Here is a 14,742-nt window from a genome sequence, read left to right on the forward strand (position 1 = left end):
CCCACATTGACGCATTAGACATGTTTTTACCGGGTCTGATGTCATATTCTGATCTTCAACATTGTGTTGTCATTAACTGCAGGAGAAAACATTCAGATAATGGGGTCAAAATGTGACACAACATGATCCAGATGTTTTTGCTGATGCCTTTATGGCCACAGTGTACCCATCTTCTGATAGATGGAAGATGACCCCAAAGCTCATCATCTCATAAATCAAGTTATTTAAGATGGCAGTGAGTTCACTGTGCTCCAGTAGCCAGTCACCAGCTCTCAGTCCAGCAGAGAAGCTTTGGGATGTGGGCTAAAGGAAGATTTGCATCATGGACCTGCATCTAACAAATTTACTGTCATAACATGGACCAAGGACTATTTCCAACATCTTATTGAATCTCTGCTGTGAAGAATTAATTAACAAATTAATGACTGGAGTAATGACTTTGTGTTGAAGAAGTCCAGTATGAAACAACCAAAACTACTGCAGTATAAAAAACAAAGAGGGAATACTGACCATCCTGGTCAAAGGTCCAGTATGTAAGTTCATAAAAAATATATGTTTCTTCCATATTTGTTGGAACTGTTACCATGATGACCAGTATGTTATGAGACAGATAATCTGTGAAAAAAATAAATCTCCTCCACCTCCTCTCCTACTTTCTATTGTAATCTGAAGAAATCCACAGCTCTCGACCAAAACGGTCAATCAGAGCCAGGAGGAGAGTCTTAACATGTCAGTCAACCTCATGTACTCACTGCCAAATGCGCTAATGGTGGAGAAGTAACTTACGTCACAGGAAAACCATTTATTTGCCTGCGTTCATGACAGGCTTTTCTAGCTGCAGCGTAGCAGAAAGCAAAGGGGGAAAGATCAGAGGGATAAGCTGAGAGAGCCGGCTGACAGAGATAAGACCTTTCTTCTTACTCTGATTGGTTGTTTCTACATAGAACTGGAAGCACTGGGAAAAGGCAGAGGAGCTGGATTTTTTCAGATTATCTGTCTCATACCATACTGTGACGACATAGCGACGGTTTCAACAAATATGTATAAAATTCATTTTTTATAAAAGCTACATACTGCAGATTTAAGGCTTGATCAAAATATAACCGAGGTTGTATGAGTTCAGCTGGGATTTTCTATCTAGTCTCTCATAGATTTGGTTTCACAAAAGCAGTTACATGATTATTATGGTCTATAGCATTATTACTGAATACTCAAGAGTCATGGTGAACAAACATATCCAATAGCTTTCTAAAAATGAAAACCCTGCAAAGGATCAAAATTTTGCCTGACTTTTTATGACTTAACTCTATGGAAGCCCATTTCCTCCATGAAAGAAAAAAATAAAACACCAACAGGATAATAATTTTTCGAATCTCATAAATATGACTTTGAAAGTCGAAATTATGACTTTGAAAGTCAAAATTATGATTTTCAAAGTCATAATTATGAGGTCTTTTATTCTTTTATTCATAATTATCACCTCCTATTGGTCTTTTATTTTTTCTTTCTTGGCGGAAATGGGCTTCCATACCTAACAGTATTTTTCTTTTTTTTAGAAAAAAAAAAAAAAACAGGAGAATCTAGGACAGGAAAAATTACATTTCTCCACATGTGAAACCATCCACCAATCATTTTATAACTTACAGTTACTTTTTTCTGGTAATATTACATCATGTAATTTATCATTTTCATTGTTTTGTTTTATTTGGGTTTATATTTGTTGATTTATTTAACATGATTAAATAAATAAATAAATAAGTAAATAAATAAATAAATAAATAAACAGAACTTCGTCAACTTGTTCTGTTTTACATAATTCTGCAAAACCAAACTTTATCATTTTCCTTTCTAAAGAAATCGAATCCTAGTGGAGAAACACGAAGTAAAGACAATATTATTGGACAACGCCGAAGGTGTGTCATGCTATCCAGCCAATGAGCTGAAGGGAGTTCGTTCCTCCGTGACTCCAAAGAATCTCACAAATGTGAAAACACTGGCTGCTGTGGACATTCAAAGTATTTTCAAGCCAAGTCAAGTTTATTTGTGTTGCACATTTCAGCAACAATGCAGTTGTCATAACATGAAAACATACAGTCATCAATTTTGAAATGAGCAATAAACATTACATTTTGTCTAATGTTATCATCAAAATCATCAAGCAAATGAGGAGACACCTTCTGCAAGGCCTGTCTGACCAGACACTGGGCAATGTTCCATTTACTACTAATTAAAGGCAACTGTAAACAGGTGTTTTAAGCAGTTATTTATAGGAACTCAGTGTTTCAGCTGCTTTGCAGTTTTCTGGAAATTTGTTCCAGGGGGTTCATAGAAGCTGAACCCCAAAATGTACAATAATAATAATAACAGAAATAAGCCTGGTCAGCAAAGGGAGCACAACACCACAAAGGCTCAAAGTTCCAGGGTTCTGCTTCAAGAATCGATGTAAACATGTTAGATTTTGTTTGCATTAAATCTAATCATTTTACTCATTACGTCTAAAGGTAAAGAAACTATAGTCACAATGACCAATAACGTAGGCATGTTAAGATTGCTGCTTATGTTATTTTTGGACGTCAAAGCAGGTTTGGGATGTTTGATTTTGCGATAATAGACTAAGTTTCTCTTTCCCAGCTTTGTCTTGTGTTGAATGAAACTACTTGCAATTATAAAGTTAGATCAAAGTAATATCAGTATTGGTGAAATGGTTTGATGAAATAACTGGTTTTAGCAGTAAAGTTTGTTTTATTGATGAAACAACAGCCTACAGTACCAGCATCCCAAATAATTAAATTTAAACAGACAAAATATCAATAACAAAACATTTCTAACAATCAATAGTTTAGCTTTGAATTCGTCCTAAATCCAGTTTCATCTTACTATATATTTTATATGTGTGTTTCACAGCTCTTACTGATTTATTCTTACATAACACGAGTAAACCATGGCAGCATGGGAGGAGCAACTATAAATTATTTACAGAGAAATGAAACTTAACATGGTTGACATTCTTACCATTTATAAACCACGGTCAGTTTGGACGCAGCTACAGAACATCGCCACTTTACACCACGAGAAGGTTGAGTATAACTTTTCTTTTACTCAGTTTAATTTATTTATGTTTCATTTAAATACTTGTCACTCCACAAAGTCCTGTTATAACACTATATTTGTTAACGCCTTAATTTAATAGATCTATCTCAGGACATATTAGTCTTAAATTAGGTAACCCAATGTGAACCCTAAAAGAAACCTACTTTATTAGAAGTGCAGACTGCAAGGTCAATGCACCTTTTAAATTTGATTTAATTGCTAGAAAAAGCCTATTAGTATCTGTCTTCACAAAATGGCAGGATTTTTAATTAAATTAGGCTATGCTCTGAAATTTATCTCAGAATATCAAAGGGTGCTGAAAGTGCATGTCACACATGAAACATAAATAAAATACTTGGAAGTTAGAGTAGTAACATGACAATTTTGTGAAATTCTTTATGTAGAGAGATTTTGAATGTTCTGTATGTTTACTCAGTGGTCTGAGCTGCAAAAATCTATCTTTTAGATATGGCCACATCCAGTCACTTCCTATCTGAAAATCAGTTCCGCTGTTCCATCTGTCTGGACATTTTCACTGATCCTGTATCTACGCCGTGTGGACACACCTTCTGCAAGGCCTGTCTGACCAGGCACTGGGCAGGCAAGCAGGAATGCCAGTGTCCTCTGTGCAACAACAAGTTTGACAAAGACCTCAAACTGTCTGTCAACACCACATTCAGGGAAGTTGTGGACAACTTCAAGAAGCAGCATCCAACATCCGACGCTACTTCCTTGTTAAAACCCTGGGAGGTGTCATGTGACGTTTGCCCGGCGAACAAGCTCAGAGCCTCAAGAACCTGCTTGGTGTGCTTAGCCTCTTTTTGTGAAACACATTTAGAGCCTCACCTGAGAGTGGCTGCCCTACGAAGACACAAACTCTCAAATCCTGTTCCCGACCTGGAGGAGAAAATATGCAGGGAACACAACCGGATTTTGGAGTTCTTCTGCTTGAATGATCACATTCGTCTCTGCGCCTTGTGCACAGAGCATAGTGATCATGACACAGTCAGCTTGAATGAGGCATATATAGACCAAAGATCTCACATCTGGAGGAGGAAAGAGAGTGTACAGAAAACTGAACAGCAAAAGAATAAAAGTGTACAAGGTAAAAAGAGGGGCAAAGGGGTACAACGAGATAATGTGAAGGCTCAAACAACAGCGCCACATCATTTGACTGGATGTAACTGCATGTTTCATAACCAAGGTATCATGAGAGGAAAAGCTTTTTATGACATTCAAGTCAATAGGTTAGATGAATGTGATTTAGCAGCAGTTAGAGAGTCAGTTTTAAAGACAATGACATTCCCACCAAGCTGGGATGGATGCTGCTTTGCAAGGTTTAGAGTTAGGAGGAACACTAAGAGAATATTGGTGCTTATAGATTATGACTATGGGTTTGTACTTTTCCTTGATCCAGATAATGACATCCTGATGCACAAACTTACAGGCAGTCAATTCAATGAGCAAATCTTACTGTGCTTTGTTCCCAGGCAATGTGAGCCTTTTAACTTCATGCAGAGAGATTCACAAAATTTCTTCTTGGGGCTTGGTGTGTTTGTGATCTTTTGTCTACTGTTCTACATCAGTATGTCAAGATAAACCAAATTCAGACAGGATTTATGGAGACCTGATGATGCAGTTTGTCATCCAATCAGTAAACTGATTCATAAATCAGAAATACAATATACATATTTAAGGTTTGCATTCAATTTTTTTTTCATTTATTGTATTTCTGTTCATCTTTGGATTTCTGTGTAGATTGAAGATGTAATCTATACACATAGTTAAAGTAAAATAGTGTTTTATGGGGTTTTATGATAGTGGTATGGACTAAGCACTGTATACACATGGTTGGTTTAAAAAAAATCTGTCTTTACAGTTTGTGCATTGCTTAACAAGATCAAAAATGTTTTTAAACCATTAATAATTTTTTACATGCATTATAAGATGTTACTGGGGCTTTATTTGCACTGGGCTAGGGTTAGGGTGCGAATGTGATTTTATGTATCTTAATTTCTTTTTGGACCTACAGTTTTCTTTTAAATACATTGTTATTGTAATTAAAATGTTTTACAACGTTTTGGTCAGCCTTGATTTTTCTTAAGTGCTTCAGAAGTATGTAAATAGTGAAAACAAAACATATCACAGAGATCTTCCTTGCAGAGACTGAGCTGTTTGTTGATGTATTCACCACAGTGCCAGATTCAGATTCAGACTAACGTTTGACTTCCCACTAAAGAAAACTAGCTGAAGTTTCAGTTTTCTTACATTGTGACCTTACCGTTTGGGGTCAAGGAAAGATGTCAGAGGGTAACGACCTCAGAGTTTAGAGGGACTCAGAGTTTCCTATGACATGGAAATCACGGTAAAGCCTTTAAAGGAAGAGATCCATCTTCAAAGCCTTTGGGAAATATTTCATTGGATTTCATTTATAAGTGAAAATATTTTGCATTTAAAACTGTCACACATTAAGGTTCTTTAAATTTGTGATTCCCCACCTCTAAGGGGCCGGATAGCCTCCTTACACAGGTCCTGAAAAAATCAAGGTGGGCCTGGGTGGGATTTATGAATTCATTCTTATCTTTATAGAGGGATCAATTGTAATTTTTAATCTTCTGGACAAACTGGGATTAAAAATGTAAAAAATAGATTTATTCACAGGTTTGCAATAGGATTTATGCCAAAACTAAGTTTGATTTTTCAGGCTGATGGAAACTAATTTCCAGAAAGTTAATGAAAAAAAAAAGACTGACATTAAATAGATTGCTACTTAGTAAGTTTTCCTTTTGTTTTTGTGCAAATGTATATGTATGTATATGTATTCAAATGTATATTTTAATATGCATATGTGAGTGCATGGTTGGGTTTCTTCTCATTTACCCTCAAATCTTTTTATTTGCCAAAATGTGTGTAGTTAAACTTTGACACTAAATATAATCAATTTACTTAAAATTAGATATATCTTTAAACTAGGACGTTTATTTTAATTTTTTGAAACGTTAGGGAAAACAAGAGTAAGCAAGCAACAGTAGTCAAAGATAAAACCAAGCATCACATTGAACATATATTATTAACATTGTGCATTTGATACACTCAGTCACACAAGTTATCACAAACAACCTATGTACTAATGTATCACAAATACATTAGTATTTGTAATACATATACTAATGTATATTAGTATAATACTAATGTATCACAAATACATTAGTATTTGTAATACATATACTAATGTATATTAGTATAATACTAATGTATCACAAATACATTAGTATTTGTAATACATATACTAATGTATATTAGTATAATACTAATGTATTACAAATACATTAGTATTACATTAGTAATTAGTACATTATTATTAGAAGAAAAATAAACTAGATCAAATGAAAAACAAAAAAATAACATTGACAAAAAACGGTTCCTTCTATGCTTCTAAGAAGTGAACATTTATTAATATTTATTTTACAACAAGGGTAGTATTTCAGAGAGACGTCAAAAATGACAGTCGGACACAACAGTGACCTCTCATTCATGTGGTGAGCCCCTAGCGGGGTTCATATCAAGGTGCACATCTCAGTTATTCCAATTATGCGACCTGGAGATAAATAGTTTTTGGTGAAAATAATTGTACCTCTTTCACAAATCTTGCATCTGAAGGTCTTTCTAGTTTATCAGAGTGAATAACAGCATATAAATAAAGATTCAAGATTTTGCTGCTTATTTTACAGTGCATTAAATCTGTAGTTTCTTCCTTCAGGATAAACTATTTTTTTTATTTTAGAAATAGAAAGTTGTTGTTTTTTTTACACTTTACCTTTTAAAGTGATATTTTAAAAATAAACATACAACTTATAAAAACAGCTATCAAGCACAATCTGTTAGGAAAGCAATGCAGCACTTTTGAGATCATTGCTTAAGTGCTTCTACAGAACTCAGTAATAATACATACTGATTATTTTTGTCCACAGGATATAACTCAGTTACATTTAAAATGATTCGCTTTGTGTTCCAGGTCAAAATATTCCTTCAAAATGACATGAGATGCCCTTTTTTAACACTGTTTCCACAGACCAAAACAGAGTTAATTGATTTGTGGTGCTCGGTTAAGTCTGACTCATTAGTTGCCACAACATTAGTAATATGTATTTTAATTTGTTGTGTTATTAGGTGTAGGGTTTTTACCTAAAATATCATGGTTCATCTGCTGCACAGTGAGTTACCTTTATTTGGGTGTATGAAAAAAAAATCTAATTTATTTTTTTGTGGAGTTTGTTTTGTTTATAACTCAAATTTCACATTATTTACACTGCATAAAAAGAAACAAACAAAACAAAAAACCTCAGCAGAAGTTAATGAAATTAATGAATTATGAGCTAAGTTTATACAGCTTGTAAAAGTGCTGTATAAACTTCATATCCTTAAAATTGAAAATAATTTTCAACATTTTTTGAGTTAATTTTCAAGCCAATTATAAATCTCAGTTGAGGATTTAAATGAAGGCTCTTCATGAACTTAAATATCTTAAGTTTTGACGTCTATCCAGACGTCTGCTGGTCTGGCAGCCCTAAGTTTGCTTTTGCCTTAGTTCCGGTCTGTCTTTTTTTCCCATTTCTTTTCTTTTTTATATATATATATAATCGGCAGCATCAAATATTGTGCTGGCTCTTAATACTCAGGACTCAACATAGCCCATATTTTGTCGTTAGCTGCAACCTGGACTCATCTTCCTGTCATGCCACCGTACAGGAGCAGCGATGGCTCCCATGCAGCGTTGTCTTGAGGGCAATGGGTGTGGCAGACACAGGTTAGGATTGCCATGACTGGCCTGCGTCTGATTCTGTTGTTGGGACACTGGAACTTCACCAGAGCGGTCTTGGTTTTGTGGGGGGTGCAGCAGCGCCCATCGGTGCAGGTGCCGCAGTAGCGAGGCTTGTAGGCCAGGATACTGGTGCAGTTCTCATGCTCAAGGTGAACAGGTTTGTTGCTCCTCACCACCCTCTGGCATCTCCTGTCTCTCTGCTTGGGGATGAAGAAATATTAATGTTATATTCTAACTACAGAAAGTTACTTTTTGCTATTAATAGAAAATGTTATTTATTATGCTAACGTGAGTCATAGTGCTCGGTTTAGCTAGAATGTATAAGTATTGGGTATTGGAGGGTGTGGTTAATCAGAAGGCTCCTTCAGGGACCTTCTGTTTTTCTACTGTCTAATACATATTTCTCTGGAGCTTAAGGGATTATCTGCTAAAATAATTAATTATTGAATGAATCTTACCGTTAGAGCAACCTGAGTCAATTGTCCCTGCAGGTCTTCACAGGGTCTAATCATACAGAGCCGACTCTGCTTCACCATCTCACAGTGATTGTTCTTGTTTGTGACCCTGGTGGAGACCCCCATGCCACATGTTTCAGAGCAGGCCCCCCACTCTGTGGTCTGCTCAATGCAGGTTAGCCTGGGGTCCCAGCTTCCAAAACCTACAGTTTCTTCTTGACGAAAGGCTGAATGAGCAAAAAAAAAAAAAAAAAGACAACAAAAGGTTAAATTGTGTTAAAACGTCCTGCTGTCGAGGAAAAGACATCCTGGGAGAAGACAGACTTGATTTTCTCAAGTACTTGCTCACCTCTTCTACCAAACTAGTTGAAACATGATTAATTTATTCTTCTTATTTCTCACTCTCCACGGTTTCCTATTTTTTTCCACTTATCTTTTTGCTTCTACATTAGTCTTAGAACACTAGAAACATGAACATCGTCCACTCACTCACCAGCCATGGCAAAGCCGCCCAGTGCACTTGCTTCTGTCTGGGGCTCACACACCCACTTCTCACAGCATTCTCCAGGAACCTGGACCTTGCGTGGGACTGGACAGTCGGGCCCAGGAAGCATAACATCCAGGTTGCAGCGAGGAATGCAGGCTATCTGACCATTCTGACACACACACTGGTATTTACAGCTCGGGAAGAAGATCTGGCCATGCTGATAGACTAAACCCTCCAAAACGCACACGTTACCCACACTGACTGGAGGAAAGAGACAAAACAGCGAGATAATTTTTTTAAATCACCTTAATCGTCATGGCTATTGACGATTATGTGCAGCTGACTCACCCGCACAGATGCCAGTTCTCTTGTGAACATCCACTGAGTAATCACACTGCAGCCCTTTAATTGTGTCACAGGGTTTCATCTCTGAGCATGCATGGCCTTTCTGACCTGCACAAACCAGACAGCAGGCACAGTCGTCCAGGACAAGGGGCACCCCGGAGAGACACACGGGAAGCTCCGCAGGACACAGGCATCGCCGAGGACACGTCTGAGCCCCGATCACTGTGAATGTCTGAGTGGAGGACAGAATGGATTTGTTTTAAGATCCCAGAGTCATTCCAGACAACCAAGGGGTGACTGAGCATTTCCCATATTTCATATCTTTTTCTCTTGTAAATAACGTACAACCAAAAAACAAGATGTTGACCAAACTTAAACTTTAGTCAGACTTACAGTGTTAACAGCAGAAGTGAATTTATCTCTTACCTGTGCAGTCATGAAAAAAACTAAAACAGCTGAAAGATTTGTCATCTTCTTGTCATGCAGTACAAAGTTAAAAATATTAGTGAAGAAAAAGTCCATTAAATCCCTTTGTTAGGGGGGTTTAATCTCCCCAGCACTTTGTAGCGATGCAGAAGGCTGAACTCTGTCGCTGTGGCTCACGACTCAGGAGAGGAGGACCTTATATACCAGAGAGGTCCTGCTGCTGCCATGACGACAGAAAGGAAGGAGTGGTGAAGGGGTTGCACAGATTTGGGTGAGGTCGAAAGTCACATTTTGTTGTAAAATTCCTTCAAAGACGTGACGATCAACACAAAATGTTTCTAACATCCAGCTGTTTTAGTTAACACATGACATGGTCGTTGTCAATTAGTCATGTCTGGTTGGTCCTGCACTGGATTATTCAGTAATTAATACAACTTTACCTTAGTACTTCCCTAGAGTGTGATGAAAAAAGTATTTGCCCTTAATTTTGGCGGTTGATGGTTTGGTCAAACGCTTTACGTCACATTTACATTTGTCTAGTTTTCTACACAAATCATCGTACTTTATTTTTGCTTTTGCTCACTTCATCTTTGTGTGATTTTTTTAAATCTGAAATTTACATGTGAGAAAAAGCAAAACAGAGTAAATCTATAACGTAACAGCAATGTGGGTTTGTTCTTCGCTGAAGATTCCCCTCTTTGAATTACTGCGCTTTACATGCATCCTGCTGGTTTCCTTATTTTGAAACCTTTGACCTCCCCCACTTGGTAGGTCACAAAGGAAAACCTCTTTTTCCCTGCAGAATTGCTTCTGTTTCTTTAAATAGCTTCACAGTGGAAACGTATGTCAAGGATGACTATGAGGCTGGGAATATAACATCACTGTCGGCACATCTGGTTTAAGGAGTTTCAAGGTTCTCTTTCAGCACCTATTTTTTTTTCAGTTTAGGTACAGCAGCAGCTTTCACAATCTGTATTTATTTCCCAGACGTTAATAAATACTTCTTACGCAATATTGAACTTGACGCACGTCGACCAGGCCCGCACATCGATACAGGACGTTTGAACATGTAAAAAAAGCTGAGACGTGATTTGTGGAATAGTTCTAGCTCCAGTTCAGAAATTAGATATGGTGAAAATAAAATACATTTAGATTTTAGGCTGTTGCAAAATGTGAAAAGCTATAAACTCTTTGTACCCTGAATGTGTTGCCAAAGGCAAATGCAGGAGGTCAGCGTTTTTATATTTCTGTTTTTACTGGATTAAGTTGCTTGTCTTTTCGTGCCAGACTGAAGACATTTACTTGACTTCAGTTTGGCATAGTCAAACATCTATGTACTACATCACTCTTGGCGCTCTATATAACATCTGCATAGGACTTCTGGAAAATGTTTTACCTCCATATGCATAAAAAAAATTTGGCATAGACTTGCTGTTCATTCACAGCAGGCTTTCTCTCTCAGTTAAGGCAAAAAGTGGTACGCTTTCTTTGCACAGTTCTGACTGAATGCTTGCTAGCTTTGCCAAAAATCTTGATTCAGTGCTCCTTCAACAGTTTTGACGGTGGAAGTTGAAGAATGTCAAACTTCACAAGACGGCTTTGTTTGTCTAGTCTGTTGAGATTTCAGCTTCTGTAACCCACCTAAGTCGGTGTTCTCTATGAAATCCAGCAGCAGAAGAGAGGAACAAGTGACCATTTGTACCAAATAGGAGATCATATATCAAGAGAGGGTCACATGTAAATGGGAGTTATGTATCACATACATTAAAACCACTGAAACTATGTAGTTGGAGAATCCAGCATTCCTCTCTATGTCGTCTCGTTTTCCTCACAGCTTATGTTAATGGCAGAGTGAAGTTACAATTTCACTTGATCTTCTACTTCTTTGTTACATTTATCTTTAGGCAACTATATTTCTTTAAACAAGGCTATTGTTGACTACAGACAAGCGTTTTTCTTAACCCTTTCATGCATAGTGGTCACTACAGTGGACAGCTGTCTAAAAGCCATTTTCTTGTGCTTCTTGTTGATTTTTATGTTATAAATGCACCCAGACCACGGAAGTGGACACTAATGCATCATAAAATACTCTATCAACTACTGACCATCAGCTGCAAACGCAAGAAATTATTTTTGTTAAATTCAATATGGCCGACAGACAAAAAAGCATGCCGACCGACCCGGTCCCTCCTTCTACTGCAGACGACTCTTGCAGGTAAAAACATATTGTGACATCAGATAACCCCTAAAGAACAATACTACTGATGTATTTTTCAAATAGCAACTTTTTATTTGGAAAAAATTACAATTGATCACCTAAAAAAATTAAATGAAAACACCTTTTTTAATGCCTTAATAAAAAAGGAAAAAAATCTTGACACAAAGGATCATAATTTATGCATGAAAGGGTTAAGCCAACAAAAACAGACGACTCAGAGAAGTTGTCTGTGAGCAGTGTATAGTGGGGATGGGGGCATATGCACCACGTTCAAAAAGGATGTGGCAGCAACAGAAGATGTTGGAAAGATTTGTGTCATCCTCCAATTTAGACAGTTTAGCTTCAGACAACAACAGGTCACGTGATTTCAAATATTTACTATCAGAGGCCTGCAAGCTGTTGGAGCTGAACTCTACTTTGGAGATTCGAGCCGTCAGCGTGTGGTCAGGCCACACAGGGGATGCCTCTGTTTACATGGATACTCAGGCAACATGGTGCGCACAAACTAATGTTTGTGGTCAGCAGTGTGTGTGGCACAGTGTTGTGAAGATTCACCCCTTTCCTTGTTCATTTGAATGTATATTTTACACTGTAGTTTTATGATTTTTTTTTTCATGTTTTTTATATGCTATTATTACGAGTTACATCCTGCAGCTTAAATTAGTTCATCCTATAAAAAGCATGTTTTGACTTAACTTGCTAGCTTGGCAAACACTTGAGAAGAGCTCCGTCGGGACATCATTGCATTTTGAACTGGAGTCTGTCACCTCACCAGCTGTAAGCCATATGCGACAAGTCATATGGATCCAAACACTGGAAGGAGACCTGAAGAAGGATGCAAAGTTTGCACTCTACATCCCAGAATGATGTAATTATGATCACATGATGTTGTTATAAAGCTGGACGCTTTAGAGTCACAACATGGGAAAATGTTTTTCTTTTCAAGTTTTACTGTGTTTTACAAAAGTATTCTTATCACAATCAATTATACAAATTTTTGTCACACTAGGGCCATAAGCAGGAAGGAAATGTAAAGTTAATGTTTTTTTTCCCCCTTCAAATTAAAATCTGAAATGTGTGGCATACATTTATTCAGGCCTTCTCGGTTCAGTGTTTTGTACAACTACTCCACACACTCAAAAGTAAACGGACGTGTGTTTAGGCTCATTATCATGCTGGAAGGTGAAATACTGCTGTGATCTCACGTCTTTTGTTACCTTCCTTATGTTTTGTCCCCGTGTGACCATGCATGCAGCTCTGTTCATCCTCCTATTGATCCTGACCAGACTTTAACAGTGGAGACAGTACGCTTAGGGGGCAGTGTTACATTAAAACATTTCATTTTTAAAGCCAAGAAGTTTAAGTTTGTTCTCATCTAATCAGAGACCAAATAACTGTGCACTGTGTCTTCCATTTGGATCATCCATCGTCAGCTTAGGTGGGCATCCATGTCGTCGTAGGTTTGGAGTTGAGTTATTCCCTTCCTTTCCTGGAGTTTTAGAGAGTTTTATGTGTGTGGGAGAGGCATGCCTTTTAAAATTTTTACTTTACAGCCTACTTTCAAACAGATTTTTTTTTTCTTTTGCTTTAACCCGTCTCTTATGTCTTCCATGTCCAAAGACGTGTTTGCAATAAATTGCCAGTCATTCATGTGTCAAGTCTTCAGTGGTCATTTGGCTGTTCTTTACAAGCGGTGGCCAGTCAGTGGAAATAACAGCTTGGGGGGCCCCCACAAATCTCTCACCCAGAGTTTATTTGCTCCATGCCACTGTACATGAACTGCATCACAGAAAGTCAGGCAACTGTCTTCTATGGTGGGTGGCTTTCCACTACTAAAACGTATTGCATGGAAAAACCTCAAGATGCGTTTTATGGGATGGGGAAAATCGTAGCATGCTTTCTCAAAACGAGAACTGGCAGCTTCTTTCCTGGAAGAGGGGGTTCTTGGAAACCTTAGATCTCTGACATTTCTTTTATTTTGAAGTTTCTTTTGCAGGGTTGAAAATGAAAATATAGAGCTAATCATCATTTGAAATCCTTTAAGAAAATGCTCGAGTCAGGACAACATATAATATCATAATATTAATTATTTTTATTTATTAATGTCTTATGTCCTGTCAGCCTCTTGATGTAGGCTGAGCAAAGGCAGGTTCTTATCCCAAATTCTCTGTTGGTGAAAACTAAATATCCTGATGTTTTCACTAAGCTCGCTGAGCATAATAAATATGACAGAGAATGGAGCATATGCAGCAAAAAGTTCTGCAGCACAAAGATTTTGGGATGGATAAAGGAAAAAAAAAACAGTTACATTGTAAACTAAGAGCAGCTGTGGCACACCCTCTGCTGCAAACTGCAGCGGACAGCTCTGTAACTGAAATGACTGCTTATTAAAAACATATATACATTTCAGTCCTGTTGCTAAACCTGAACCTGACTGATAAAACTTCACAGAAGTTACAACAGTGCAATAATTTATCTTTTCCTGTGAAACCTTCATGGAGGTGCATGGCCATCACCTGACTTATTGGTGCCAATAACTTTATGTTCACTTTGCATGGATGATATAATTGGCCCCGTCTTTGAATATCTATGCTCTCTCTCTAAGCTTACAGCACTTTTCTTGTTTGCTGTTTACTCAAAGAGAATGACCCAAAGACAGACAACAAAGAGTCTTGTGTCACCGTGAAGAGCTTGATACCAGTCAATGTTTTCAGTCAATAAGCATATGGTGCCACTTAGCAAAGCTGTTCATCTTTCTGCAAGCTGCGAAAGATGAACACATAATGTGATGACAAGCATTTGCTCCAGGCAGATTAAAGCTGAAACTATTTGCAATCAACAGTTGGTGGTAGCAAGCTCACAGCTGATCTAAATCTACTTGGTGCGAATATGATGGCGT

At 37.4% G+C, this 14,742-nt stretch overlaps 2 protein-coding genes across 2 annotated transcripts; one reads left to right on the forward strand and one right to left on the reverse strand.

Moving 5' to 3' along the window:
* The first annotated feature begins 3,001 nt into the window (after nt 1–3,001).
* On the forward strand, nt 3,002–5,170 carry LOC106931797 (uncharacterized). The gene is made up of 2 exons (XM_088014131.1): nt 3,002–3,076; nt 3,557–5,170. The coding sequence occupies exon 2, from the start codon at nt 3,559–3,561 to the stop codon at nt 4,687–4,689; it is 1,131 nt and encodes a 376-aa protein (XP_087870257.1). The 5' UTR covers nt 3,002–3,076; nt 3,557–3,558; the 3' UTR covers nt 4,690–5,170.
* A 1,607-nt stretch (nt 5,171–6,777) lies between these two features.
* On the reverse strand, nt 6,778–9,637 carry ccn3 (cellular communication network factor 3). The gene is made up of 5 exons (XM_015010141.2): nt 9,626–9,637; nt 9,203–9,431; nt 8,861–9,115; nt 8,371–8,594; nt 6,778–8,112 (listed from the first exon to the last, which is right to left on the reverse strand). Exons 1-5 carry the CDS (start codon nt 9,635–9,637, stop codon nt 7,813–7,815), a joined length of 1,020 nt encoding a protein of 339 aa, XP_014865627.2. The 3' UTR covers nt 6,778–7,812.
* Between the last annotated feature and the right edge of the window lie 5,105 nt (nt 9,638–14,742).

The sequence above is a fragment of the Poecilia mexicana genome, unplaced genomic scaffold, assembly GCF_051168715.1.
Source record: "Poecilia mexicana isolate PSO_F unplaced genomic scaffold, ASM5116871v1 scaffold_16, whole genome shotgun sequence".
Classification (NCBI taxonomy): Eukaryota; Metazoa; Chordata; class Actinopteri; order Cyprinodontiformes; family Poeciliidae; genus Poecilia; species Poecilia mexicana.